Source organism: Gossypium hirsutum, chromosome D02 (assembly GCF_007990345.1).
Source record: "Gossypium hirsutum isolate 1008001.06 chromosome D02, Gossypium_hirsutum_v2.1, whole genome shotgun sequence".
Classification (NCBI taxonomy): domain Eukaryota; kingdom Viridiplantae; phylum Streptophyta; class Magnoliopsida; order Malvales; family Malvaceae; genus Gossypium; species Gossypium hirsutum.
In genome coordinates, this window is record NC_053438.1 from 4,941,567 (window position 1) to 4,967,374 (window position 25,808).

The 25,808-nt window shown below is 34.6% G+C and overlaps 5 protein-coding genes and 1 long non-coding RNA gene across 8 annotated transcripts; 3 read left to right on the forward strand and 3 right to left on the reverse strand.

Annotated features, from left to right (window-relative positions):
• The first annotated feature begins 3,459 nt into the window (after window positions 1–3,459).
• LOC107927746 (non-specific lipid transfer protein GPI-anchored 5) lies at window positions 3,460–5,678 on the forward strand. Of its 2 annotated transcripts, none has more exons than XM_016858847.2 (3): window positions 3,460–3,850; window positions 3,949–4,050; window positions 5,340–5,678. In XM_016858847.2, exons 1-3 carry the CDS (start codon window positions 3,526–3,528, stop codon window positions 5,456–5,458), a joined length of 546 nt encoding a protein of 181 aa, XP_016714336.2. In that variant the 5' UTR covers window positions 3,460–3,525; the 3' UTR covers window positions 5,459–5,678. The 2 variants fall into 2 exon arrangements, with proteins under 2 accessions (XP_016714336.2, XP_040944061.1); XM_041088127.1 differs by lacking the exon at window positions 5,340–5,678 and adding an exon at window positions 4,148–4,371 and having other exon boundaries at window positions 3,483–3,850.
• Window positions 5,679–6,249: 571 nt separating this feature from the next.
• Window positions 6,250–6,812, reverse strand: LOC107927748 (uncharacterized). The gene is made up of 2 exons (XR_001692510.2): window positions 6,649–6,812; window positions 6,250–6,546 (listed from the first exon to the last, which is right to left on the reverse strand). It is a non-coding gene; the product is annotated as an uncharacterized lncRNA (long non-coding RNA).
• LOC121214457 (non-specific lipid transfer protein GPI-anchored 5) lies at window positions 6,526–8,021 on the forward strand. 2 transcript variants are annotated; one of them, XM_041088128.1, is made up of 3 exons: window positions 6,526–7,249; window positions 7,417–7,482; window positions 7,660–8,021. In XM_041088128.1, the coding sequence occupies exons 1-3, from the start codon at window positions 6,946–6,948 to the stop codon at window positions 7,800–7,802; spliced, it is 513 nt and encodes a 170-aa protein (XP_040944062.1). In that variant the 5' UTR covers window positions 6,526–6,945; the 3' UTR covers window positions 7,803–8,021. The 2 variants fall into 2 exon arrangements, with proteins under 2 accessions (XP_040944062.1, XP_040944063.1); XM_041088129.1 differs by having other exon boundaries at window positions 7,669–8,021.
• Window positions 8,022–8,585: 564 nt separating this feature from the next.
• LOC107927745 (protein CDC73 homolog) lies at window positions 8,586–10,819 on the reverse strand. Its single transcript, XM_016858846.2, has 3 exons — window positions 9,430–10,819; window positions 9,003–9,085; window positions 8,586–8,864 (listed from the first exon to the last, which is right to left on the reverse strand). The coding sequence occupies exons 1-3, from the start codon at window positions 10,493–10,495 to the stop codon at window positions 8,772–8,774; spliced, it is 1,242 nt and encodes a 413-aa protein (XP_016714335.2). The 5' UTR covers window positions 10,496–10,819; the 3' UTR covers window positions 8,586–8,771.
• A 1,408-nt stretch (window positions 10,820–12,227) lies between these two features.
• On the reverse strand, window positions 12,228–13,088 carry LOC107927650 (uncharacterized N-acetyltransferase p20). The gene has a single exon (XM_016858760.2). The coding sequence runs from the start codon at window positions 12,930–12,932 to the stop codon at window positions 12,372–12,374; it is 561 nt and encodes a 186-aa protein (XP_016714249.2). The 5' UTR covers window positions 12,933–13,088; the 3' UTR covers window positions 12,228–12,371.
• A 5,646-nt stretch (window positions 13,089–18,734) lies between these two features.
• Window positions 18,735–20,544, forward strand: LOC107927701 (receptor-like protein 6). Its single transcript, XM_041088261.1, has 2 exons — window positions 18,735–19,106; window positions 19,441–20,544. The coding sequence occupies exons 1-2, from the start codon at window positions 18,735–18,737 to the stop codon at window positions 20,542–20,544; spliced, it is 1,476 nt and encodes a 491-aa protein (XP_040944195.1).
• The last annotated feature ends 5,264 nt before the right edge of the window (window positions 20,545–25,808 follow it).

Genomic DNA, 25,808 nt, shown 5'->3' on the forward strand with positions numbered 1-25,808 from the left:
ATACGTGATATTATTCCAACTGTCGCCATTTAAAAATAATAATAAGTTGTGAATTGAGTTGAGTACTATCATCAAAATTAAATCTTTATAAATGTTTATTTTTTAAATACGCTTATTATATTATGCAGGGCGGGCGGGGATGGAGTAGGGCAAGTACAGGGTCATACCCACACTTACCCCACTATTCACGACATGTCTAATTTTTGTCCCCATCCCCACCCCACCATCCACAAAACCTATACCCATTCCCACTCAATTGGGTACAAAGTGGAGCCCCGCCCCACTTATGCCCTATTTATAGGATAGATGACTTGTTAAAATAATATATGTAAATTTTTGACTAAATTTATTAAGATGTTCATGGGAGAGAGAATGGTAGTTAATTCGACCTAACATGCTATTGCTTGAAGCAATTGGCTTTCTCTCGTAACTTCAATTAATTTAATTCGATAGCTACTTTAGTTGTTTATGTTAGAAATTCTTATTCATTCTTTAATTAAGATCCTCTTTTTAGTGGTTTGGACGTTTATTTGTACTAGTTTATGTAATCACGTAAATGATATAATAAGTTAATATTATTAATTATATCTTATCAAAACTAATTTGCAAATCTATTTATTAGTTTGTCCTTTGTTTTGGTATAAAATTACATCAAGCCACGGGAGTTAGGTGAGATGTTAAGGGTCTCTCCTATATTAACCAGTGGTTGAGGGTTCGATCCTCGCCCTGGGTATAGAACAACTTTAAAACTCGTGGCCAACATCTACCCTCTTAATAGGCTTATAGAATGCGGAGGATTAGTTACTAGACTCGTTTCAATAGATACCTTGAGAAATAAATAAAAATTACATCAAGGATTACATGAGATATTGGTATTTAAGTAAAGTATACATCTTAATATTTTATTTGGTATTTGAGTTTAGTATTTTTTTTTAATATGGTACATGTGTTATATTTTGGTTTAATCTAATACCCGTATTTGACAAAAGTTGGGTATTTTGGTATCCAAATATAACCGTGGTAACTTTATAGTGTTGATTTCAGGTTTTAAGATTGATTTTATGAAAGTTAATAGCTAATATTATTAGGTTTGGGTTTTCATAATTTTGTTAATAGAATAAATTCGGTGTTAATTGTGAATTTATTTAATTTTGCATTTAATTTATCAAATACAATTCAATGGATGTGATTCAATTCAGATTTTAGGGTTGATCTGATGAAAGTTAATTGCTAATATTTTAGCTAATTATGAATTCTCATCAAATCAACTCTAAAACCCGAATTAAACATTAAAAACTTAATGACGTTACCTTCAGGTACCAAAATGTATAACTTTTGTTAAATACATGTACTACATTAGGCAAAAAAAAAGTACAATATTAAAAAAAAGTGTCGAACTCAAGTACCAAATTATGTATCTATTTTTTGTCTGTCACAAGTGATATGTAAGCTACCTTACTTTATTCTAATTTAAAGTTCATCCGTGATTTTGTCCAATTTATTATGATCTTGGTCCGAAGATATTTCAATTATAAAATTATTGTGCTTTATATTTATTAATCCCAATTATATTTTATTCCAACATATATTATTTATATTCATAATTGCATTTGTACATATTATTGTATTCTAAAAAAAACTTCAAATGTTTGATCTATGTCAATTTGGAAATAAATTTGGGGATTCGTTGATTTTGCCTACAAAATTATTGAACAAATTTACTAATAATTATAAAATAGAGATAAACATCACAAAATTGTATATTAAAAAAATCACAAATTTATTCTCGCTAATTTGGAAACTTGTTATGCTTGCAGATCTTTACTCAGATGGTAATCTACTATAGGTCAATAAACATAAATCGTGGTTTAAGTTTAACTCACTCATCAAGTTACAAACTCACTATTATATTTCAAAATAGATCACTCTCTCGTTAATTTATTCCTTTGAAAACGTAGTTGTAAACGAATGAACAACATAGTTTACTTACACATATTATGCACTAATAGCCTAAACAAATCATCTCTAAATACAATGTGACATGTTAAATTACAATCAATATGAATCTTTAACCACATAAAAGTAGCCACCATATAAGTCTTCAATAATGGGTATATTGACATGGATTTTCTTGTCATCAAATTTCTTATTTACCACAACTTCAATTATATTGAAGTTCTTGATACATTCCATGCATGACTTGATTCTTGCATGAATTATCTACGGTGGACTACTAAAAACCGACAATCAATTAAGAATTAAAAAATTTTAATCAAAACATGCCAACCAATATTTGAAATCCAAACTTAGAGAATCAAATATTTGGTAGTCTTGTGTCGATTGAGTCTTAACTCGATTGGTATGGGCATTGTTGTCAATATAAGAGGACGTAGGTTCGAGTGTACTAAAGCGCATTATCCTCCTATTCATGGATTAGGGAGGAACTATGAGTAGTTTTAGGGATTATATCAAAAAGAACAGATATTATCAAAACCTATAATGAGATTATTTAAAAAAATAGTTGATGGTGTTGTTGGTATTGATTGTAAGTCCTATTGTTCTTGAATATTTCCTAAAAAAGAAGTTTGTTATTTATGAATAAAAAGAGGTTTTGTTTTCACTATTTCATGAGCTCTTGGTGAAATTTTTAGTCCATATCTCTTTTTCATATCATCAAGATTTTTACAGATCTCTTCCACTTCCATTTGGACTATCTTACAAGCAACCCTTTGTTTACATTTCACGAGTATGGTGTGGTACTAGACTTGGGTCTATTATTAATTTTTTTTTTAACAATCTCATTATAGGTTTTGATCATATCTGAAATTTTTTACGCAATGTCTAGAATTACCCATAAATAGAAGGATAATACATTTCAGCGCACCCGAACCCATGTCCTCCTGTATTGATAATAATATCCATGTGAATCGAGCTAAGGCTCAATAGATTATTATTGATTTTGTATCAATTAATTTGAATTTTAAACTTTTTGAATTATTTTAAGGTTTGGGTAGATTTTGGATTTAGACCATTTTAGATTTAAGTCATCCAATTTTGTTTTAGGGTTTTTTTTGGGTCAAATCATCTTAAATTCAAATTATTTCAAGTCATTTTGAGTTATGTGTTTGGATCATTTCAACTTTGAGTAATTTTAAGTTTGGGCCATCTTAGAATTTGTCATTAACTTTTTATTATCAAATCAGGTTCGACCAAATATATATTTACTACTAAATTTAGATGGGCGTTTACTTCCAGTGCAGTGTGTTTAGTTTTTTTTTTTATTTCGCGCTACAGTGTAGTTATAATATCTAATCTCACTGCTACTGTTGTATTTATACTAATCGCAGCATGCACCTTAGGTAAAATTGAGTTTTAATATATATTTAACATCCCAATACGACACATGTTATTACTTTCATTATATAAAGCTTGTCCCAGATACCAATAACCCTTTAATTCCATAAAATCAGTCTCTCATTTTCTATATAAATAAGTCCCCCCTTGTTATTACTTAGGCCACATCAAATGGCGTTAGGGAAGATAACCCTTGTGCAGGGTCTAGCCTTGGTCATGGTAACTTTGCTATGGACTGGAACCATGGCTCAATCAGACTGCACCAGTGTGCTAATCACGATGGCTCCATGCTTTGATTATGTGACTGGAACCTCCTCAACCCCATCTGTTCCATGCTGCTCACAGCTTGCTAACGTTGTTCAATTACAGCCACATTGCCTTTGCATGGCCCTCAGTGGTGGTGGTTCATCACTGGGTGTGGAAGTAAACCAGACACTTGCCCTTGCACTCCCTCAACTTTGCCATGTCAAAACCCCACCTGAGAGCAACTGCAAAGGTTATACATACATATATGTATGGTCACCTTTTTAGTAAATTTATAGTATAATACATTAATTCCATACTGATCGTGATATTATATGATTTTTTGGGTAGCTGCTGATGGGCCTGCTGTAATTTCAATATCTCCATCTGGTTCACCTCAAGGTTTACCACCCCATTCAAATGATACCCCAGGCAGCAACTCATCAACATCAGGTGCATGTTTTTTTTAATGATAGCAAAGCAAATATGCTATTTTCTAGTTTCTACTTTTACATTAACATTCATCAACACATCTGATTATGTAACAAAGGTCTGGTCATTAGACAAATCTACTTCTATCTGGCTAATATCAAAGACATCTATGGTACTAGGTAAGAACAGGGGCATAGCCAAAGGGGAGCAAGCAGGAGCTTTGGTCCCTTTAGCTGAATGATTTAATTGTTGTTAAACCTAAGTAATTTATTTATTTTAGCTTTGTAATTTTGGCCCTTTCAAAAGTTAAAAAGTTCAATCTAAATCCTTTTTTATACAAAATTTTTTAGTTTTGATCCCAGCAATTTTTTTTAGTTTTATCTCAACCCCTGTTGCATAATTCCTAGCCTCGCCCCTAGTGGAGAAGGTATTATCCTTCAAAGATATGTATAGAAAAAAAGAGTAATTTATATATTCGTACTGAACGTATGTTCACTACAACAAGACAAGTCAACGGTGATGTGCCGAAAACTCTAAGGAGACTCGAAATTTATGTCGCTATAGAGTTTGGCGACGTGAGTGGCCACACATCCACATGCGTCACCATTGAGTATGTCTTCTTAGGGTCGGCAATGCAAAAATTCACTCGTCTTCATAGCTCAGTCAGTGGAGATGCATTCATTGTGTCTCTACCTCTAGTTAGTGGAGACACATATGCGTGACGCTATAGCTTAGCATATGGAGACGCGAGGCATGCATCTTAGAGTTAAAATCTTCATAAATAAGATCCGAAAATACGGAATAAATTAGCTCAGTCTATAATAACGTTATTATACTTACTTTATTAGGGGAACATAGATAAAAACTGAAATATAAGATCTGAAAATATGGAATAAATTTGCTTAGAGTTGGATCCTGCCATCAACTCCAAATTAAATGCAAGTTATCACTACAAAAAGAAAGAAAAAGATTATACACAATTTTGGTGCTAACTTGGTACTTTGCCCCTTAAGGAAACACTTGCTTATTGGAAGCACAAAACTTGTGACCATAAAATTAATATTAACTCTAAGTTTATGGGTATCAAATTTTTACTTGTTTGAGGAAATTTTAGGATAAACTTCGGGGAATCATTGTCCCCATAAAGGCAAAAACTATGTTTCTATTTGGAAGTAAGGTCTGGTTCAACTTTCATCTTCCCCCATAATTACGTGACCTTTTTTATACACAAAAAAGGGTAGTAGTGTACGTGACCATAACTATTTCTTGCCTTCATTATTGAAGTGATGTTTGAATGGGGTGTGTGGCAGGTGGATCTAGAACAATTGCAGCTACTGCCAGTGATGTTATCTTCAGCACATCCCTTCAGTTCATCCTGTTCTTGCTGCCCATTGCTTTGTTTTCTTCAACTTGGACCACCATCTCCTAAGGCTCCTATACATATGCTTCTGTTACTAATCTCAGATCCTATCTACTTGTGTTTTATCCTCCACTTTTAGTACTTCCTATGCTTTGTTTATTTATTAATTATCTCTCTGTTATGCAAAGACAGGAGAATCACTCAAGAAGTTTCTTCATGTTTGTCTTTGTACTGTAATATCAGTTGATGATAACGAAACTTTATTTAAATAATAATATCGTTTGAATAAGCCTTTTTAACTTTCTAATAAGCGTTTATCTTTCAACTCTATTGATACAAGAAAGTAGCGTGGAGGAAATTGTGGTGGAGATGGAGGCGGTGAGGATGGAGAAGTGAGACAAGGGGAGAGAGAGAGTTAAGTAAGGATGAATGTTGAGCGAGTGCAGGGTGACGATATACCCTCTCTTTGAGGTGAGAAAGGGCTTATATAAGATGATCTTTTGGGACTCATAGCTATCTCTGGTTGGTCTCTTCCAAAATTTGAATAATGTGACATCACTTAAATTCTAGGATATGTGGGCAGTAAATGATGATTGTCCAATCGGAGTGACCTTGCTATCTGAGATTATTGGTTTGTGTATTTTTCATGGTTTGGTGAAGCAGCAACAGTGGCAGAGCTACTTGAAGCTATATAGGTGGAGCTAATAGATCTTATTACCACAGCAAAGACCATACAGCAGCAAAACTCCCATGTGTTATAAATTAATATCTAAATAACCCCCTAACTTTTAATTTTTACCTAAATAAACCCTAAACATAAATCAATCACTTTAATAAAAAAACACTTGCTTAAATAAAAATCAAAGGATAAAAGGCTATTAGGTGTAAATTAAATAGGGTTCACCTAAATAAAGCAATACAGTTTAGGGATATTTTACTATTATAGACAAATCTTTTCATTTCAAATCCAAATCTACCAGTTAGCACTTCTCAAGCTATAAATCCTGAACTTCTTTGAAAGAAACTTCTGGGTAAAAGAAGCAGCTGAGCCAACAACCGCCATAAGTGTCCTCTTTACGATGTCGATGATAATGACTTGAGTATAATTTTCCTTCGTTTCAGAGTCAGCCACTGGACCCTTACACACGTGCTATATCCTAAATCATCAATGGCGACAATCAGTTTTCTTTGATCCCAAGCAATAAACAAGAGTAAATATCATTTTCAAAGGGAACCCCAAAGATGAAGCAAGCAACGACCTTCAGCAATACACAAATTTTAGCTCATCGTCTTTTTTTAACTTTGCAATGAATGCTCTTAAAAGCTAAATTCTCTGGAAAAATGTAAGGAGTTGGACACACGTTATGCTTTCTTCACTTCAGCTTTAGTTGACTGTATGGACATATAGGTTGGTCACCCACGAATCCTCCACCATTGAACCCTTGAAAGATATAAAACTTGTAGTTGGTTACCTACAACAGCCATCATTGCATAGTTTCCCCCTATAAAAGCCTCACAGTTCCACCATCACTACGATTACAGCAGCGAAAGGGAAGATGGCAACATATCTTGTCTTGGTTGTAGTAGCTATGCTTTGTGCAGGAGCCACAGCTCAATCAGGTTGCACTAATGTGTTGATCGGCATGTCACCCTGTTTGAATTTCATTACAGGGTCCTCATCAACCCCATCTCAACAATGTTGCACGCAGCTAGCTAATGTCGTGCGTTCATCACCGAGATGCTTGTGTCAGATCCTTAATGGTGGTGGTTCATCATTTGGGATCAACATCAACCAGACTCAAGCTTTGGCCTTACCTGATTCATGCAATGTTCAGACTCCACCTGTCAGCAGTTGTAATGGTAAGGATGCAATTACATATATGCATTTCAATTTTTACCATCAACCTTTCGCGTAAAAGCAAAAATTCTTTCTTATTCCCAGAACTTAAGGTTTATGCAATGATAAATCAAGAAATATAAGAGATCACCGGATTTTACTCAAAAAACTTTTCCCTGTCTGTTTCCAGCTGCTTCTCCAGCTCCAGCAGACTCTCCGGTAGGATCACCCGACTCTGGGAGCAAAATTCCAACAGGTATAAAATAGTTGACAATTATCATCACCAGTTTACTCCCACACATGGGCATCTAGATTTCACTAAACTTTTCACATATAAATTAAAACAATCTCAAATAGCTTGAAAAACAATGAGACATTAGCCAAATCTATTATTGTTATTCAAGACACTACTTATTGGTGTAAACATCAAAAGTGGATGCAGGAGATGGATCTAGAAGTGTACCAACTGCACGGGAGAATAACTCATCTGATGGAAGCACCACCAAATTGTCACTCTCTTTGTTCACCTTCCTTCTGTTGGCAACATCATATAGTTCAATCTTCACATCACACTGAATCTTCTCTAGTATACCCTACCTCTCATGACACTTCATGTTAGCAAAAACACTATATTGTATTTTTTTTATTTGTTAGTGTCCATTCTCCTTTGGTTGAGGATACATGTAATTTTTTTTATCCCCTCCACTACTCCAGGGTCCTATGATTTTGTATAGCTTAAGAGAAATCTGGCTTCTCCTCCCTTCTCAATAAAAGATTGCTTGGGATTACTTCTTCTATATGATATGAATATATAATACAGGATTTATATATGTATAGCAGTTCAAAGTAACAAAATGTAAAAGAAAGCATCAAAGCAAGAAGACAATGCTCTTCTACCATTTACTTACACGAAAGCCTAAGGAAATGCATCTTGAGAACAGCCTAAAGCTGTTTATGCTAGAACTCGTCAGGAAATACATCAGGAAATAGACCATTGGTATGCATGCCAACTCAATAAAACAAAGGGAGTTCACATGCTCTTAGGATGATATCTAGGCCCTATGCACCAACTTTCATATCAATTAAGCTATACAGGGAGTTCAAATGTTAGGAAGTAATGTGTTAAAGCTGAAAAAGGATAAGGATAGCAATTTAAAGAAATCAATATGACCAAAACTTAGATCAGATGAGAGATAATAGGAGAACAATCCAGGTAATGGTTTAGTCCTTCATCAGAAAATCCGAAATCACTTCTCTCCAGTAATGCAGATAAAAGAGCAAAACAGTGAACAACATAATATCTGAAATCTAACATCTGCCACAAGGAAATGCAGTTAAGATTACAATTACAAAAGGATCTAGACACATATTCACTTCATTGAATTGCAATGCATCACAAGAGGAATATAACAAGAACGCCAATTGTCATAAAAAGCTTATCGATATTCTTGAATAGTGAAAAAAATTCAAAATACATCAAGGATGGAGGCCTAGCACATGAACATCAAAGACATACATATTAATGTTTCCTAAAAGCTGAATGATTTACGAATGTGATCGTCCCCGCACAAATTCTTCTAGTCTGTCCCAAACCTCCAAAGCTGCAGCCCTATCTTGGTGCCTCTTATTCTTGCTAATCTGCACAGCAATGGCACATTGAGAAAAACAGAAACCGAGAAACGAAGAGGATAAGAGAGAGGAAAAACTCTAGGTTCCACTAAAAGTTGGTAAAACTAAGATGAGAATAGGACAGAAACTGACGAAAAATTTTCTTACCGAGATAATCTTCACATTCCATTGCTTCACAATCTTTGCAGATTCTACACTGTCATCTTCAAATCGCATGAAAAAACCAATAACTGCATAAAATTCAAGATGAGTGTTCATTCTAATAAAAAATGCAAAAACAAATTAGATACATCCTCTACTTACACGGACCAAATAAACGATCTTAAGCCCTGACAAGTAAAAGCTACAAGCTAGAAGTATCATACATTAAACACTCACTAAGAACACCATCCCACAACTAGAATTCTGACTCCACAACTACACAAAAACTCATCATATGCATAGTTTAATGCACGTTACATATTAGATAAAATTCTCATCTGATATTCGAGTTTTACACCACACTGAAAAAGACCAGCACAAGGATAATAACACGCTATTAACAATCCAGGTAAAGCTCAAAAATCCCACTTACTCTTATTAAAAATCTCCACATGATCCTTGAAAGGCCAATCCTTGAACTGCCACTCTTTCCCCAACACAAATACTGCCACCACGCGGTCCCAATCTTCTGGCTTCAAAGCAGAAGGCTTATCTCTCACTTCATAGGCTGTTACTACCCTATCTCTGTCCCTACTAAACTTCTTCTGCACAGTAACGCACTCCGGTCTTGCCCCTTTCATCTGTTTCACCTTCACATCAGTAGGCACAAAAACCCCATCTTCCAAAAACTCCTTCACATTATAAATAGTAATCAAAGTCTGGAAAGCACTCGGCACTAAAATGATAGGCACTCCTTCCCCAAGTTTGCTCCCTTTTAAATGCATTTTCGGCTTCGAATCAAATCCCATCATTTCATCTCCATAACTTAACCCCAATCCCCTCTCTTCAGCCCCCATTAATCTACTCTTAGCAACTAACCCATCTTTCCTCTGCTGAGACTCAAGTCTCTGCCTTTCTTCTTCCCTTTTGGTGGCTGCAACAAGAACACTATAAAAATCCTTATTTTTACATTCCAAAATCCCTTCTCTATCCTTCAATGGTTTCTCAACCGATCGAATTATTCCCATATAATCCACAGTTTCAGTCTCTTTATCTTTAATACTAAAATGGGCATCTCCTATTTCATCCAAAACAGCATCATTGGCATTACCTTTAGGTTTAGTACTATCCGGATCGAACCCAGATGGGTCAGGTCGAAACTCGTCAGGGAACTTAGGTGGATTCCAAACGATAGAGTCGGAAGTGGAGACTTTCCCGGTAAGGTAATCTAGGAGGGGTTTCCGGTCGGTGAAAGTGACGGCGGGGATACGGAGGGAGAGGGAGTTGTGCATGTACTCGGTGTGCCTGCGATGGTGATTTTGGATGTAGAAAACCAAGGTTTCAAGGTTGTAGAGGTTGCCTTGCTTGGAACGGTAGGCGGTTTCGGCGGAACATGGGAAGGAATACTCGGTGCCAAATCGGAACTCGTCGTTGACTCGGACGATTTTGTCGAGCTCACCTCGGATTGTGAAGTCGCGGAGGGCGGAAAGTGGGTCCATCGTGACGGATTCAAACAAGAAGAAAAAAAAAAGAAGGGAAATTTCTTACAGGTTCGATGATTCTAGCAGGCAAATACTTATGTTGTTTAATTGGATTTGGCGGTGATGAATTGTAGCTTGTGATCGTTGCTAAAGCTCTGAGCTTTGCGCCTGACTATTTTTTTCTGTTGTTTTCCGTTTTCTATTGGGATCTTGAGGGCATAGCTAAAGAAGGCAAGTGACCGGGTCCGGGTGCAGATTCGGGTTATATGATTAGAGTAGAGCTTTTTATGGGTTGGGTTGGTGGGTTCGGGTCAAGTCTAAATATTAATATATTTTATGTTTATCCAAATCGAAGTTTGTGGCTGTTCCTCTCAATAACATTATTTTTAATGTTTGAATTTAGTCTGACCGTAGGAGTGTAATGTGTTTAATGTTTATATTAGAATAAATTTAAGGGTGTAGCTACGGGGTTGGCAAGGGCTCGACCCCTCTAAAATGAATTTTTTTTTATTTAGGTCTTTTAAAATTTTTTAATTAATAAAGATAAAATTATACTTTGGCCCCCTAAAAGTAATAAAATTTTGATTTAATCCTTTAGAAATTATAAATATATATTCTATTAAAATTGTGAAATTACATTTTTACTATCGTAAAATTTACAATTTAATTTCGGCCCTCTCTAAAAAAAATTTCTACATTTACCTTTGAATAGTATTATATATTTAGTATAGGTTTATTTCTTAAATTAGCTTTAAATTACATAATATAAAATATTATAAACTTTAAAATAAGTCGGGCTAGGCAAGCTTGAGCTCTATTCATATTTTAAATGGGCATAATTTTTTTTTGTCTAAACACATTTTTCGAGCTTAATATTTTGCCCAAATCAAATTTCGAATAAACATTCGAACCTAAGCAAAAAACCTAACCCACGAATAGGTCTAGATTAAAGGGTTTTAAAAAAAATTTAAAGACTTTTTCCAGGATATTTGGACATATTATAATTGGGTATATTTTGTTTATTTAGAAAATTAATTATGATGAATTTTTATGGAAACAAAATCGAAAATCGATTGGATAATTTATTTATTTAATGAGGTCAAAAAGTCATATTCCAAAGGAAAACTCTACACAAAATCATGAATTTCATTAGAATAAATCGGATAATTAAAAATCAAATAATATGAAACTACTGACCAATTGAGCTAAATAATGCACAATTTCATTGTCAGAATAGCCCAATTGGGTTCAACTAAATACTTGAGGGCTCACATGGGTTTTAGTTCAAACACTTGTCGAGTTAATTGTACTTGAGCATCACCCAAAGCATACATTTGGTCCATTGGATCATTGTTTTAGCTTTGATGATCTTGGTTTCTACTAATCTGTGCCTCACAATCCAAATATGATTCTATAAACAATAACTAAAGAAATAGAGATTATGTCGTCCGAATCTTGCTATTTGTTAGAAAAATAAATACAGTAGTAAAATAAGAGGATTTGTAGGGGCGAGAGGCCAAGGGTCGTACTGCATAAGTTGAGTCAATATAAAACTATACTTCTACTATTTGATTTTGATTAGAACAGAGTTTTTCAACCCTTAAATAGATGTAGTCAAAACTCCTCTTATTTCATTCGTTTTTCAACATTAGTGAAGGGTTTCTATGTAAAATCGGTGTGTTCTTTTTTTTCTTATTATTTTAAGATCATTCTATCGTTATTATCGATGTTTATTATAACACAAAAAAAGTCAACAAAGCATTTCAATTTTTACAAATAATCATATTAATAAACAGTTCATCTAATTTAATCTCACCATGCTTATTTAAGAACACCATGCTTATTGAATAACACCCTTAACCAATATACCAAACGGACCAAACGTTGAGATTTATTAACTATGATAATCGGTAGAAAGAAGACTAAACATAACCATATCTCTTGACCTCCCTTTCAGTATAAAATACTTCCTCAAAACACCTTCTCTTTGAAACCCAGCTTTTTCAAGCACCCTTTGAGACCCCACATTTTCAACATCAACCAAAGCCTCGAGTCTCTCCAAATGTGGCCATTCAACAAATATGGTATCAACCACCATTTTCACAGCTCTCGTTACAATCCCTTTACCCCAATACTTGGATGCCAAAACATACCCAAGTTCACCCCTACATTTATCATTGCCTGAATTTGCACTCACCGAAATAGCACCAACCGGTCGATCGTCAACACATATTGCTCTAAACCAAGGGTGAGGCACAACAGTGTTCTTTATGTAATTCAAGCCATCTTCTTTGTTGGTGTAAGGTTCCCAAGTACAAAAACGTGTCACTTTTTCATCACTGGCCCAGACCATGAAATCATCCACATCTGAAACTTGTAATGGTCGGAGAGATAAGTTGAGACATTCATCTTTGGCTTTGGTTTGGTCTAATTGAACAACAGAGATTACTTCCATGCTGGGTTTCTTGCAAGAAAGTTTGGGTTGGTCCCTGAATGTGTAATTAAATTGAAAAATTGGATGAGAATTAACAAAGTTTAGGTTTGGTATATATAGATAAACTAGAAGATGATAGCTTGGAGAACTTGCTAGGAACCTTAGCCAAACTATGGTGCTTTCCTTTTTGATTGAGGAGCAAGAACCGAGTGGTGCTTTATCCAGCCGCCCTGTTTGACTTTTGAGTCAAGAACTAAGGCTGGTAGATGTCAATATAAATGATTATACTTTAATTTTATATTAATTATTTTTTATTTTATATCTAACTATTGTAATATACAGATAATAAATAAATTTTTTACCCATTATATTACACTAGTAATTAAAATTTTCGAGATTTTAAAAATGACAACCGTTAACTCCGAAAATGAATCTCTAAATCGAATATAGAGAGTAAAAAAATAAAAAAAATAAACCCAAAAATCATTTCAAAGATATTATAATATTAAATTTAATAGACAAATATGGAGATTAGGTTTTGTGCATTGTATTTTATATAGGCTTTTTTGGTGCACTTATTTATTTATATTATCAATTTTAACTAAAAGAGATCCCAAGGTTTTGGACCAAAAAGAAAAGACCCCCAGATTATATTGAAGATCACTGGCAGCAATCCAAGTTGACAAATCTCCTTTTTGTTATCCATTGTATTGAAGACCTCCATTGCACTCAAAGGGTCACCACATTAAAAGCTTGATCATAATAGTACTACAGGGATGGTGAATTAGGCCTTAGTTCCTAATTTCCTGAATTGAATGAGGTTTCTGCAATTTGTTTTTGGTAGAATTTTTAAGCTTTGAGAGGTTGCTGCCATTGTTGGAGTGCTTTTTTGGTGCCTGTAATAGCCAACTTAACTGAGCTGTTTTTGGGCTTATATTCACATGCATACAGATTCATGACTAAATTATTAGAAAAGGCCCTTTTATTTTAAAAAACACGGAAATAGGCCACTTTTTGTAAAATTGACGGAAATGGGCTGTTTTTATTAAAACGTGCCCAGCTGGTGCTGTTTTCAGGGGAAAATCAGAAAAGTTGTCCAGCTCAGCGAGTTTTTCCCCTGATCAGTAAAGTGCTTTCACCTTAGTGCGTTAAGGAAAAACGCGTCCAGGTTAGTGAGTTGATAGAGAAATTTGAGAGATTTAAGAGAGAAATGTGAGAAATTAGTAGGTGGGGGGTTTTATAGTTTTTTTTATGACCATTTGGGGGGGGGGGTTGGTGACTGTTGGGGCCAACGACTATTTAAAATTGCTGTTGGAAGTGACTGTTGGGTGGGGGAGGAGAACGCTGTAATACCCTGAAAATTTTTACAGTAAGATATTATCTTTGATATAATAAAATAAGAAAATAAAGTGTCAAAAAGAGGAAATTTTGGAGTTATGTCAACATTGGGACGTATATTATGACATATTAGCTCAAGAAAGGATTAAATCGCAAAAGTGAGAAAAGCTTTGTTGCCCAAGAGTAAATACTCAAAATTTGAGGGGTTAAAGTGTAAATAAAAAAAGTTGAAGGACTAATGGTGTAAATATTTTAAGGGTAGAATGATCTAGAAACTAAGAAAAATGGATGGATTAGGACCAAATTGAAAAAGGTAAAGAAGTTTGAGGGACTAAATCATAATTTTACCAAATTAAGTAATGACTCAAGATGGAATTTTAAAAGAGTTTGAAGGGCAAAATAGTCAATTAGAAGAGAGAGAAATCTAGAAGATAATGATGATGTTGGAGATATTTTAGATTAATAAATAAATATTAGTTTATTAATATTTTAATTTGATTTTTTAAATGATATTATTTTATTATTATTAATTTATTTAGTATATATATATATGTGGAAAGAAAGATAGCAACCATCCCCACCATTTCTCCATGCATTAACGTGAGAAGAAGAGAGAAAGAAAAAAAGTTTTGCTTTCTTTACAATTTTGTCCTCTCACCAAAAATTCACCATTTTCACTTAGAATTCAAAGAAATTTCCATAGCCACCAAGAGAGAAAATTGACAAGGAGACTATGGGGAGTTAGAAAATCAAGTTGGATTCAAGAAATTGGAGCTGGAGGAGAGAGAAAATCAAGTTAAAGATTGAAATCAATAGGACAGGGTAAGAACATTGAGATTTCAATATATTTTTAAGTTTGATGTTATTGAAATAGCATGGAAAAGATGTTATAGTAGAGTTTGTCTTATATAAATTCTTATGGTCTTGATATATTAGTGAAGAGAAATAAGTGAAAGTGATGGGAAATATTATAGAGAAAGGGAATAAGGAAGTTATAAACTTAGTAATTAACATTTTGCACTAAAACAGTTTTGGACAGCAGCAGTAGGTTAATTTTGAAAAATCACCACAAATTGTGGAAATAAAATTAGAGGATGAAAAAAATATATAATTAAAGCTTACTGAGTCTAGTTTGTCATAGAAGAAACGATGTAAGTAATGGAAATGTAAATCATGAAATATAATAGATTTTGTGAGACAATGTCAGAATGATTTCAGGTTCCCCTGTTCTGAGTTTTGAAAATCATAAAAAATTGTACAAAAATAAATATGAGTTAAAATTTATATGTTTAAAATTCTTAGAGAGTCTATTTTTAATAGAAACAAACGGGGATATCATCCAAATTCTGTACAAGGAGATAATTAAGTTTTAGTGAAGAAGGGTCGGAACTGTCAGACAGCAGAACAGAGGTGACTTTAAAGAATAAACTGTACTTATTTGCTGAACCAAAAATTCTGAAAATTTTATGGTAAGAAGATATGTGAGTCTAGTTTCAGGGAAAATTAGTGTATCCTAATTTTGAGTTCTGTAGCTCAAGATAAAAATAATTTAGTGGCTATGACTCAAATGGTCAGTTTTGAATAAATTTACAAGTAAATAGTGAAATCATAGATAATGTTACTTATAAGCATATTATATAAATTAAGGATGTGGAATGGAGAGGAGGAGGAGGAAAAATGTATATATATGAATATTCAGCTAGCATGGATAATTTGCACGTTTTAGGCGTAGGGACTAAATTGAATAAAAGTAAAACTTTAAGGGTAAATTTGTAAAAATGTCAAAAAGTGACCAAATTGCATGAAATGAATTGTTTTGTTATTTAAATTAGTAAATTGAATGAAATATTAATTTAGATCAAGATTGTGTGAAAATTTGAGAAAAATAGAAAATTTCCAAAATATCCCTGAATTTTGGTATTTCTGCAATTTAGTCTGGTAAGCTCGAATGAGTTATATTCTATATAATTTTAATTGAAGCGAATGCTATTTGGTAATGAATATTATATATATATGTGTGTATTATTATTGGAATTGAATTATTATTGGTAATATGTATAATTATTTGATGCATTTAAATGATTATCGGAAGCTCAATTGAGTTGGAAGCTTATTGGAGATATATCACAGTATCCATTGGTTCTATCGGTAATTTTGGATGATTTGATTCTGGTTATAATGGCATGTATAAGTTAAATTGGTTAACGTTAGCTCATTAATGTTTTGATTTTAATTGGTTATAAATATGAATGGTAGATAAAAATGAAATGTCTGAAAATTAATTAGTAAACTCCGGTAATGCCTCGTACCCTATTTTAGTGTCAAATATGGGTAAGGGGTGTTACAAACGCGCTGACCTAGACGCGTTTTTCCTTAACACGTTGAGGTGGAAGCACTTTACTGGTCAGGGGGAAAAACACGCTGAGCTAAACGTGCTTTTCTAATTTTTTCCTAAAAATGGCACCAGCTGGGCGCGTTTTAGGAAAAACGGCTTATTTCCGTCAATTTTACAAAAAGTGACCTATTTCCGTGTTTTTCAAAATAAAAGGGCTTTTCTAATAATTTAGTCATGAATCTGTATGCATGTGAAGATAAGCCCAATAACAGCCCAGTTAAGTTGGCTATTACAGGCCCCAGAAAAGCACTCCAACAATGGATTTTTACCTGAGTTTTTTTTATTTAAAAAAATTTAAATGATGTAGAAATAATTATATATAACATAAAAAAGATAAAATTTACCTGAGTTTAAAATAATTTAAAATTAAAATATTTTTAGCATGGATTTTTTTCTAAAAAGTCGATACCTAAAAATATATATTTTAAATTCAAAATATTGGTTGAATTATCATCTTTGCTCATCCTATGCATAGTAACGGAAGGTGGTGCTGATGGTGAGATTGTCAGCGCCAACATGAACGGTACAAAACAGGTCATTTTCGTACAGGATTTTACACTTAAGTCATTTTGAAAAAAAAAATTCTATATGTGAATTAAAAATTAATTTCCAATCCACCTAAAAGTTATTTATAATTTGAGAACTTAATTAGAACATTATGAAATCTAGAAACTTAATTTAAAATTCGATATATAATTTTGAGATGTAAGGTGAATTAACCCTTTGATAAATCATAACATATTTATAAGTTCGATACACATTAACAAATTGATTTTATATTATAAGTTCAATTTTAATTTTTTTGGTGCTATAACGAAATTTCCTTAAAAGAATATAAATTTTAGAATTTTCATGAATATTTTGATTTTAAAAATTATTTTAATTTTTTTTTTGTAATTTTTGTTGAGAGAGATTAATTTGTTAATTTTAAAATTGACAGGAATCAAAGGAGTATATATATCAATCTGTTGTTTGAATTATTCGAGTTATTTAAATTATAAAATTCAACTCGAATCTCGAATTATAAATATTTTTAATAATATAAAACATAAAAAATATTAATATTGAATAATAATAATATAGAAATGAAAATACTTCTCACGCTCTAAGAAAGTTTGAAAGCTGAAATTTAAATATGTCTCTTTCAAAAGTGAAAATTTTTATATATTCTATTATCAAAATTTCCACTCATTATGTCCATCAATCTAAAAGATGACTTGACTTAATACACATTGGTTGAACGTTATTTTTGTGCAATAAAAACTTGGACATTTGCATGCAATGCCAAAGACTTAAGACCTAAAAGGCCTATAATATTTCATACTATCATTTTGCAGGTCCTAAATTAAAGATTTTAAAATTTTTAAATTAAGTCATTACTCATAATTTGAGAACTTAATTAAAACATTGTAAGGTTTAGGGATCAATTTAAAATTCGATGTATAATTTTGAGATGTATAATTTGAGAATTAACCATTTTGGATACTCATTAACAAATTGATTTTATATTTATATTTTTGGTACTATAACAAAATTTACTTAAAAAATTAAATTGTAATTTTTTATTTTAAAAAATTAAATGATGTGGATATAATTATATATAACATAAAAATGATAAAATTTACCCGAGTTTAAAATAATTTAAAATTAAAATATTTGAAACATGGATTTTTTTTTCTAAAAAGTTGGTACCTAAAATATATAATTTAAACTCAAAATATCGGTTGAATTATCATCTTTGCTCATCCTATGCGTAGTAATGGTTCCAATAGGGTTTAAAGTGCTATAATTTAGTCTTTTTTAATGACTTAGATTTAGACGATTATTTATATAGAGTAAGGAGTGGGCAAGAAAACTACAACCTTGATATTAATAAGTTAATGAGATCCACAAATATTAAAATCTCATTCTTCAAAATTAAAATGGAAAAAAAAAGAAAGACTTGACTAAAGTGGTGGAACATTATTTTGATGCAGTATTGATTGGGCAAAAAGACTTGGAAATTGCATGCTATGCCAAACATGAGAACTACACATTTGTGTATAAATAAGTTGTATGCCAAGCACAATCCTTCTTCACACCCAACAAACATGGACACTCTTCATTTCCTTATTTCACTCTTCCTCTTCTCATGCTTCCTTTCTCTTGTCTTGCCTTTTTCACCTCCTCAAACTCATCTCCCTAAGCAATGCCTTGATGACCAGAGAGCTCCTCTGCTGCAATTGCAGCATCATCTTTACTATGCCCCTAATTTTACTTTCTCTTCCAAATTTGACCTCTGGGATGTCAACACTGATTGTTGTTCTTGGGAAGGAGTCACTTGTGATGCTTATGGTCATGTCGTTGGCATTGATCTTAGTTACAAAAACCTTTCAGGCAGCTTCCACTCCATATTCGATCTCCATCGTCTTCAACACCTTAATCTTGCTGGAAACAACTTTAATACCACTGTTTTCGTATGGGTTTGATAAACTCCAAAATCTAACTCATCTCAACCTTTCAAGCTCATGTTTCCATGGCCAAATTCCAGTGGAGATCTCATTCTTAAAAAGGTTAGTCTCTCTTGATCTATCCAATCAAGATTCTTGTTATTGAGAAATGGTTACGATTATAATTCAGCTACTTTAAAATTGGAGAAACCAAACTTCAAGACATTTATCAAGAATTTGAAGTTTCTCACGGAGCTTTATTTGGATAGTGTGGACATTTCAACTCAAAGTGTTAAATGGTGTGAAACCACATCTCTTGTACTTTCCAACCTGCGTGTGTTGAGTCTGTCATACTGTGGTTTGAAAGGTCCACATCTCTTTTCTTTCCAAACTTATCCTTGATGGGAACGCAATCTCTTATTTACCGCCCAATTTCTTGGTAAATTCCTCTCGTTTGGTTTCTCTCAGTTTGAGTGCTTGCAATTTGAATGGGCAATTTCCAACCGGAATTCTCTTATTGCCAAAAATTCAAAGCATTGACATTTCAAGCAATGACCAACTTATGGGTCAGTTGCCAGAATTTCCAGTAAACAATGCATTACTGAGTCTGTCACTTCATGACACAAATTTCAGTGGAAAACTACCCCATTCAATTGGTAATCTTAAGTTCCTGACAAATTTAGAGCTTTATTATTGCAATTTTTTTGGACCCATTCCATCGTCAATTGCAAATCTTAGTCATCTGGTGAACTTCGATCTAAGTTCAAACAAGCTTTCTGGATCAATACATTCTTCTTTATTTACTCTTCCATTGTTGAAGACCTTGTATCTTGGAGAAAATCAATTGGTTGGGAAAATTGATGAGTTCCCCAATGCATCTTCTTCTTCGATTGAGAGATTATATATTGGCAATAATTATTTAACAGGACTAATCCCAAAGTCAATCCTTCAACTTCCAAGTCTTGAACGACTTTATATCGAAGGCAATAGCTTCAGTACCATGAAGCTTGACATGTTTGTCCAACTCAACAACTTAAGGACTCTCTGGCTAAACAATATAAGCTTGTTAATTGAAAGCGACAACAGAAGTCTTACTTTTCCCCAATTAGAGAGCCTAAGAGTAAGGTCATGCAACCTTACTGAATTTCCAGGATTCATTAACAGGCAAGACAAGTTGGTTGACTTAGATCTTTCTAACAATCATATCCATGGTGTTGTGCCTAATTGGTTGTGGAAGAGCAGCCTTTCAAGGGTAGACCTTTCTTTCAATATGATTGATTTTCCAAAACAGCTTCCCTTAAATGATGCAAACTTCTCATTTCCAATGTTGACAGAATTGAATTTGGGATCCTGTAACATAAGTGCGTTTCCAGAGTTCATCAAAACACAAGACAAGTTGGTTGTGTTAGATCTTTCTAACAACCATATCCATGGTGTTGTGCCTAATTGGTTGTGGAAGAGCAGTCTTTAATCCTTAGACATTTCTTTCAATGTGATTGATTTTCCAAAACAACTTCCTTTAAGTGATGCCAACTTCTCTTTCCCAATGTTGAGGCGATTGCTTCTGGGATCTTGTAACATAAGTGCATTTCCGGAGTTCTTGAAGAGTCAAGAAAATTTAGAATATCTCGACCTTTCAAATAATAAAATAAGTGGTGCAATACCAAACTGGGTGTGGAAGAAAAGTTTGCGATATCTGTTTCTTGATAATAACCATCTCTCATCTTTGGACCAACTTTTATCCAACCAGAGTTCAACTTCTTCACAAACCTCCTTACTTAGACCAATTTGCAATTCAAGTCAACTTGAGTTTTTCATTGCATCTCATAACAATTTGAGCGGCCAGATTCCAAATTGCTTAGGCAAAATGAATGCTCTCTCTTTGTTGGATTTGCAAGGAAATAACTTCAGTGGAATGGTACCAAAATTTTCAAAAGCAACCCAACTACGGTTAGTGGGAATAGATTGGAAGGGAAGTTGCCCAGATCATTAGCAAAATGCACTCACCTTATGGTTTTGGATGTAGGAAGCAACATGATCAATGATACATTCCCATTTTGGTTGGAGAAATTGACTTACTTGATGGTTCTAATATTGCGGGAAAACAGATTTTATGGTCAAATTAAACATTTCAAACATAAATCTGTTTTCCCAACTTTGGATGTATTGGACATTGCTTCAAACCAGTTTTCTGGTGAACTATCCATTGATTTCCTTCAACCCACTCGACTAAGGTCACTCAAAATAGGTGGGAATAAATTGGAAGGGAAGCTGTCGAGATCATTAGCCAATTGCACAGCACTTGAGGTTCTGGACCTTGGAAATAATATGGTTCATGATACATTCCCATTTTGGTTAGAGAAGCTACCTTCCTTGAAGGTTCTCGTTTTGCGAGCAAACAGATTCTACGGCACAATTTCTAAAATCGACACGAAACATGGGTTTCCAAAGCTACGCATATTGGACATTGCTTCCAATAATTTTTCAGGTGACTTGCCCATTGAATTTTTGCAATGTTTGAAGGCAATGATTGTTGATAAGTTAAATTAAAAAGGGGTTGAAAAGTCAAAAATGGTGGGAGGTGCAATTGGCACCGAAAGAAAAAAAAATAGTTGGCAAGTTGTTTAAAGTTGAAAGGGATAATTGCAATTTTGGTCCCTAATTTTTTAGGCCATTTGCAAGTTAGTCCCTGAACTTCAACTATAAATAGGCCTAACCATTTCTCATTTCAACCATCCCAACCAATCTTTCTCTCTTAGTTTTCTCTCTTCTCCCATTTGAGAATTCTTAAGGAATTCTATTTGTTTGTAATATTTTGGAGATAGTAAAGTTATCATCTGGTGTTAGTGCCCGAGGACGTAGGTATAATTTACCGAACCTCGTTAAAACTCTTGTGTTCTTTTTTGTCCTATTTTTCTTTCAATATTTGAGGGTATAATAGTAGTATTTAATTGTGCTATTAAATTACTATAGAAGGGATATTCTGACTAAGGAAAGACTTGGTATTTAAGTGATCATTGTGATCCACCTCTCTTCCCTGGGAATTGAACTTTGTGTGATTTTTTAGTACAATAATTTACACGCTTCCGACCCTATTGGAACAACAAGTGGTATCAAGAGCCGAAGGTTAATCGTAGTATGCTCTGTGGTTGCAGTTTAAACTGATCTTCCACATCAGAAAAGATTTCCTTAGGTATATTGAAAGATTATGGAGAAAACGGTCGGTGTAGGAGCTTCAACATCGTCCATGTGGACAAGACCGACAATTGCAAATGCAAGATTGGCCGTGGAGATCTTTGATGGCACGGGCCATTTTGGTATGTGGCAAAGTGAGGTTCTAGATGCCCTTTTTCAGCAGGGTCTAGATATTGCCATTGATGAAGAGAAACCAGATGATGTACAGGAGAAAGATTGGAAGGCGATCAATCGGTTGGCATGTGGCACAATTCGATTATGCCTTTCTCGAGAGCAGAGGTATGCTTTTTCAAAGGAGACTTCTGCAAATAAGTTGTGGGTGGCACTTGAAGAAAAATTTTTGAAGAAAAACAGTCAAAATAAGCTCCACTTGAAGAAAAGACTGTTTCGCTTCACATACGTCCCAAGTACCACAATGAATGATCACATCACCAAATTTAATCAGTTAGTCACTGATTTGCTGAATATGGATGAGACATTCAAAGATGAAGATTTGGCTTTGATGCTGTTGGGGTCACTTCCTGAGGAGTTTGAGTTCCTAGAAACTACTCTACTTCATGGCAGGAGTGATATATCTCTGAGCGAAGTCTGTGCGGCCTTATACAGTTATGAACAGAGAAAGAAGGACAAACAGAAAAACTCAATCAGAGATACAGAAGCTTTAGTAGTCCGAGGTCGTTCATACACTCGGAAGAAAACTCAAAAGGGGAGATCAAAGTCAAAGTCCAGACTCGGGAAAGATGAATGTGCTTTTTGTCATGAGAAAGGCCACTGGAAGAAAAATTGTCCAAAGTTGAAGAATAAGGGAAAAGCTGCTGTAGATGCTTGTGTTGCTAAGCATGATACTAGTGACTCTGAACTATCACTGGTTGCATCATCATCGTCGTTCCATTCAGATGAGTGGATATTGGATTCGGGTTGTACCTATCATATGTCCCCTAACCGGGAGTGGTTCTCTGATTTAGTAGAACTAAATGGAGGAGTTGTTTATATGGGCAATGACAATGCCTGTAAAACTGTTGGGATAGGTTCAATCCAATTAAAGAATCAAGATGGATCAACCAGAGTTCTGACTGATGTTCGGTACGTGCCCAGTTTGAAGAAAAATCTCATCTCATTGGGAGCCTTGGAATCCAATGGTTCAGTTGTTACTATGAGAGATGGGGTTTTGAAAGTGACATCTGGCGCACTTGTGATATTGAAGGGCATCAGGAAAAATAACTTGTATTACTACCAAGGTAGTACAGTTATTGGAGCAGTCGCTGCAGCTTCCGGTAACAAAGACTTGGACTCAATGCAGTTGTGGCATATGAAGTTGGGACATGCCAGCGAAAAATCCTTGCAAATTCTGGCAAAGCAAGGATTGTTGAAAGGTGCAAAGGCTTGCAAATTAAAATTTTGTGAGCATTGTGTTCTGGGAAAGCAAAAGAGAGTGAAATTCGGCACTGCTATCCATAATACAAAAGGTATTTTGGAATATATTCACTCAGATGTGTGGGGGCCTTCCAAAACACCTTCGTTGGGAGGAAAACACTACTTTGTTACTTTTGTTGATGACTTTTCCAGAAGAGTTTGGGTGTATACCATGAAAACTAAAGATGAAGTGCTTGGAGTTTTTCTTAAATGGAAAACTATGATCGAAAACCAGACTGGCAAGAAAATCAAGCGGCTTAGGACGGACAATGGAGGGGAATATAAAAATGATCCGTTCTTCGATGTGTGCCAAGAGTATGGTATTGTTCGATACTTCACAGTTAGGGATACACCACAACAGAATGGAGTGGCAGAGCGTATGAATTGAACATTGCTGGAGAAAGTTCAATGTATGTTGTCCAATGCTGGGTTGGGCAAGCAATTTTGGGCTGAGGCTGTGACATACGCTGGCCATCTTGTTAATCGTTTGCCATCATCTGCATTAGAAAGAAAAACTCCTATGGAGGTATGGTCTGGAAAACCGGCTACAGATTATGATTCCTTACATGTGTTTGGATCCACTGCATATTACCATGTGAAGGAGTCAAAGTTAGATCCGAGGGCAAAGAAAGCTCTCTTTATGGGAATCACTTTTGGAGTGAAGGGATTTCGTCTTTGGTGCTTAAGCACAAAGAAAATGATCTGTAGCAGAGATGTTACCTTTGATGAATCTGCCACATTGAAAAAGGTAGCAGATAAAGATATTCAGACGAGCAATACTCCACAGCAGGTGGAGTGTACTCCAAAACAGGTGGAGTTTGAGCAGATGGGGATTTGCCCAGTTAATAAGTCTAATTCTCCAGCCACAATGGAGGAATTAGAGGTTGAAGAGGTTCTGACCCAAGAACCACTAAGTACACCAGAACCAGTTGCAGTTGCAAGGCCACGGAGAGAAATTCGTAAACCTGCTCGATTTACTGATATGGTGGCCTACGCCCTTCCCGTTGTTGATGATATTCCTATCACTTATCAAGAAGCAATGCAAAGCTTAGAAAGTGATAAATGGAAAAGCGCCATGGATGAAGAAATACAGTCTCTCCGGAAGAACAATACTTGGGAGTTGGCGCAATTACCGAAAGGTAAAAGGGCAATCGGATGCAAGTGGGTATTCGCAAAGAAAGATGGATCTCCTAGCAAGAAGGATATTCGCTACAAGGCAAGATTGGTAGCTAAAGGCTACGCTCAGAAGGAGGGAATTGACTACAATGATGTATTTTCCCCTGTTGTGAAGCATTCCTCCATTAGAATTTTGTTGGCCTTGGTAGCACAGTTGAATTTGGAGCTAGCTCAACTTGATGTTAAGACGGCTTTCTTGCATGGTGAGTTAGAAGAGGAGATCTATATGACTCAGCCAGAAGGATACACAGATGCTGGTGGTAGAAATTGTGTTTGTAAGCTTAACAAATCGCTATATGGATTGAAGCAATCCCCGAGGCAGTGGTACAAGCGATTTGATAGCTTTATGAGAAGGCAGAAGTACACAAGAAGCAAATATGACAATTGTGTGTATTTGCAGAAGCTGCATGACGGATCTTTCATTTATCTACTCTTGTATGTTGATGATATGTTAATCGCTTCGAAGAGCCAAAATGAGATAGATAAGCTGAAGGCTCAGTTGAATCAAGAGTTCGAGATGAAAGATCTAGGTGAGGCCAAGAAGATTCTCGGCATGGAGATAAGTAGAGATAGACAGAGAGGCAAGCTTTGTTTGAATCAGAAGCAATATCTGAAAAAGGTATTACAATGTTTTGGTGTAAATGAAAACACAAAACATGTAAATACCCCACTTGCTTCTCATTTGAAACTTAGTGCTCAATTATCTCCGAAAACTGAAGAAGAAAGAGAATATATGGCAAAAGTCCCATATGCTAATGCAGTTGGGAGTTTGATGTATGCGATGGTGTGTACGAGGCCTGACATTTCACAAGCTGTTGGAGTTGTGAGCAGGTATATGCATGATCCTGGAAAAGGACATTGGCAAGCTGTGAAATGGATTCTACGGTATCTTCGAAAAACCGTAGATGTTGGTTTAATTTTTGAACAGGATGAAGCACTTGGTCAGTTTGT

Bases quoted from the DNA above. Each gene is read 5' to 3' on its own strand.
- LOC107927746 (XM_016858847.2), top strand. From the start codon at position 3,526: ATGGCGTTAGGGAAGATAACCCTTGTGCAGGGTCTAGCCTTGGTCATG. The intron at 3,851-3,948 runs GTTATACATACA...TTTTTTGGGTAG, and splicing joins ACCTGAGAGCAACTGCAAAG to CTGCTGATGGGCCTGCTGTA. The intron at 4,051-5,339 runs GTGCATGTTTTT...GGTGTGTGGCAG, and splicing joins CAGCAACTCATCAACATCAG to GTGGATCTAGAACAATTGCA.
- LOC121214457 (XM_041088128.1), top strand. From the start codon at position 6,946: ATGGCAACATATCTTGTCTTGGTTGTAGTAGCTATGCTTTGTGCAGGA. The intron at 7,250-7,416 runs GTAAGGATGCAA...GTCTGTTTCCAG, and splicing joins ACCTGTCAGCAGTTGTAATG to CTGCTTCTCCAGCTCCAGCA. The intron at 7,483-7,659 runs GTATAAAATAGT...AAACATCAAAAG, and splicing joins TGGGAGCAAAATTCCAACAG to TGGATGCAGGAGATGGATCT.
- LOC107927745 (XM_016858846.2), bottom strand. From the start codon at position 10,495: ATGGACCCACTTTCCGCCCTCCGCGACTTCACAATCCGAGGTGAGCTC. The intron at 9,086-9,429 runs GTAAGTGGGATT...AATTTTATGCAG, and splicing joins TGTGGAGATTTTTAATAAGA to TTATTGGTTTTTTCATGCGA. The intron at 8,865-9,002 runs GTAAGAAAATTT...ATTGCTGTGCAG, and splicing joins GGAATGTGAAGATTATCTCG to ATTAGCAAGAATAAGAGGCA.
- LOC107927650 (XM_016858760.2), bottom strand. From the start codon at position 12,932: ATGGAAGTAATCTCTGTTGTTCAATTAGACCAAACCAAAGCCAAAGAT.
- LOC107927701 (XM_041088261.1), top strand. From the start codon at position 18,735: ATGGACACTCTTCATTTCCTTATTTCACTCTTCCTCTTCTCATGCTTC. The intron at 19,107-19,440 runs GTTTGATAAACT...GTGGTTTGAAAG, and splicing joins ATACCACTGTTTTCGTATGG to GTCCACATCTCTTTTCTTTC.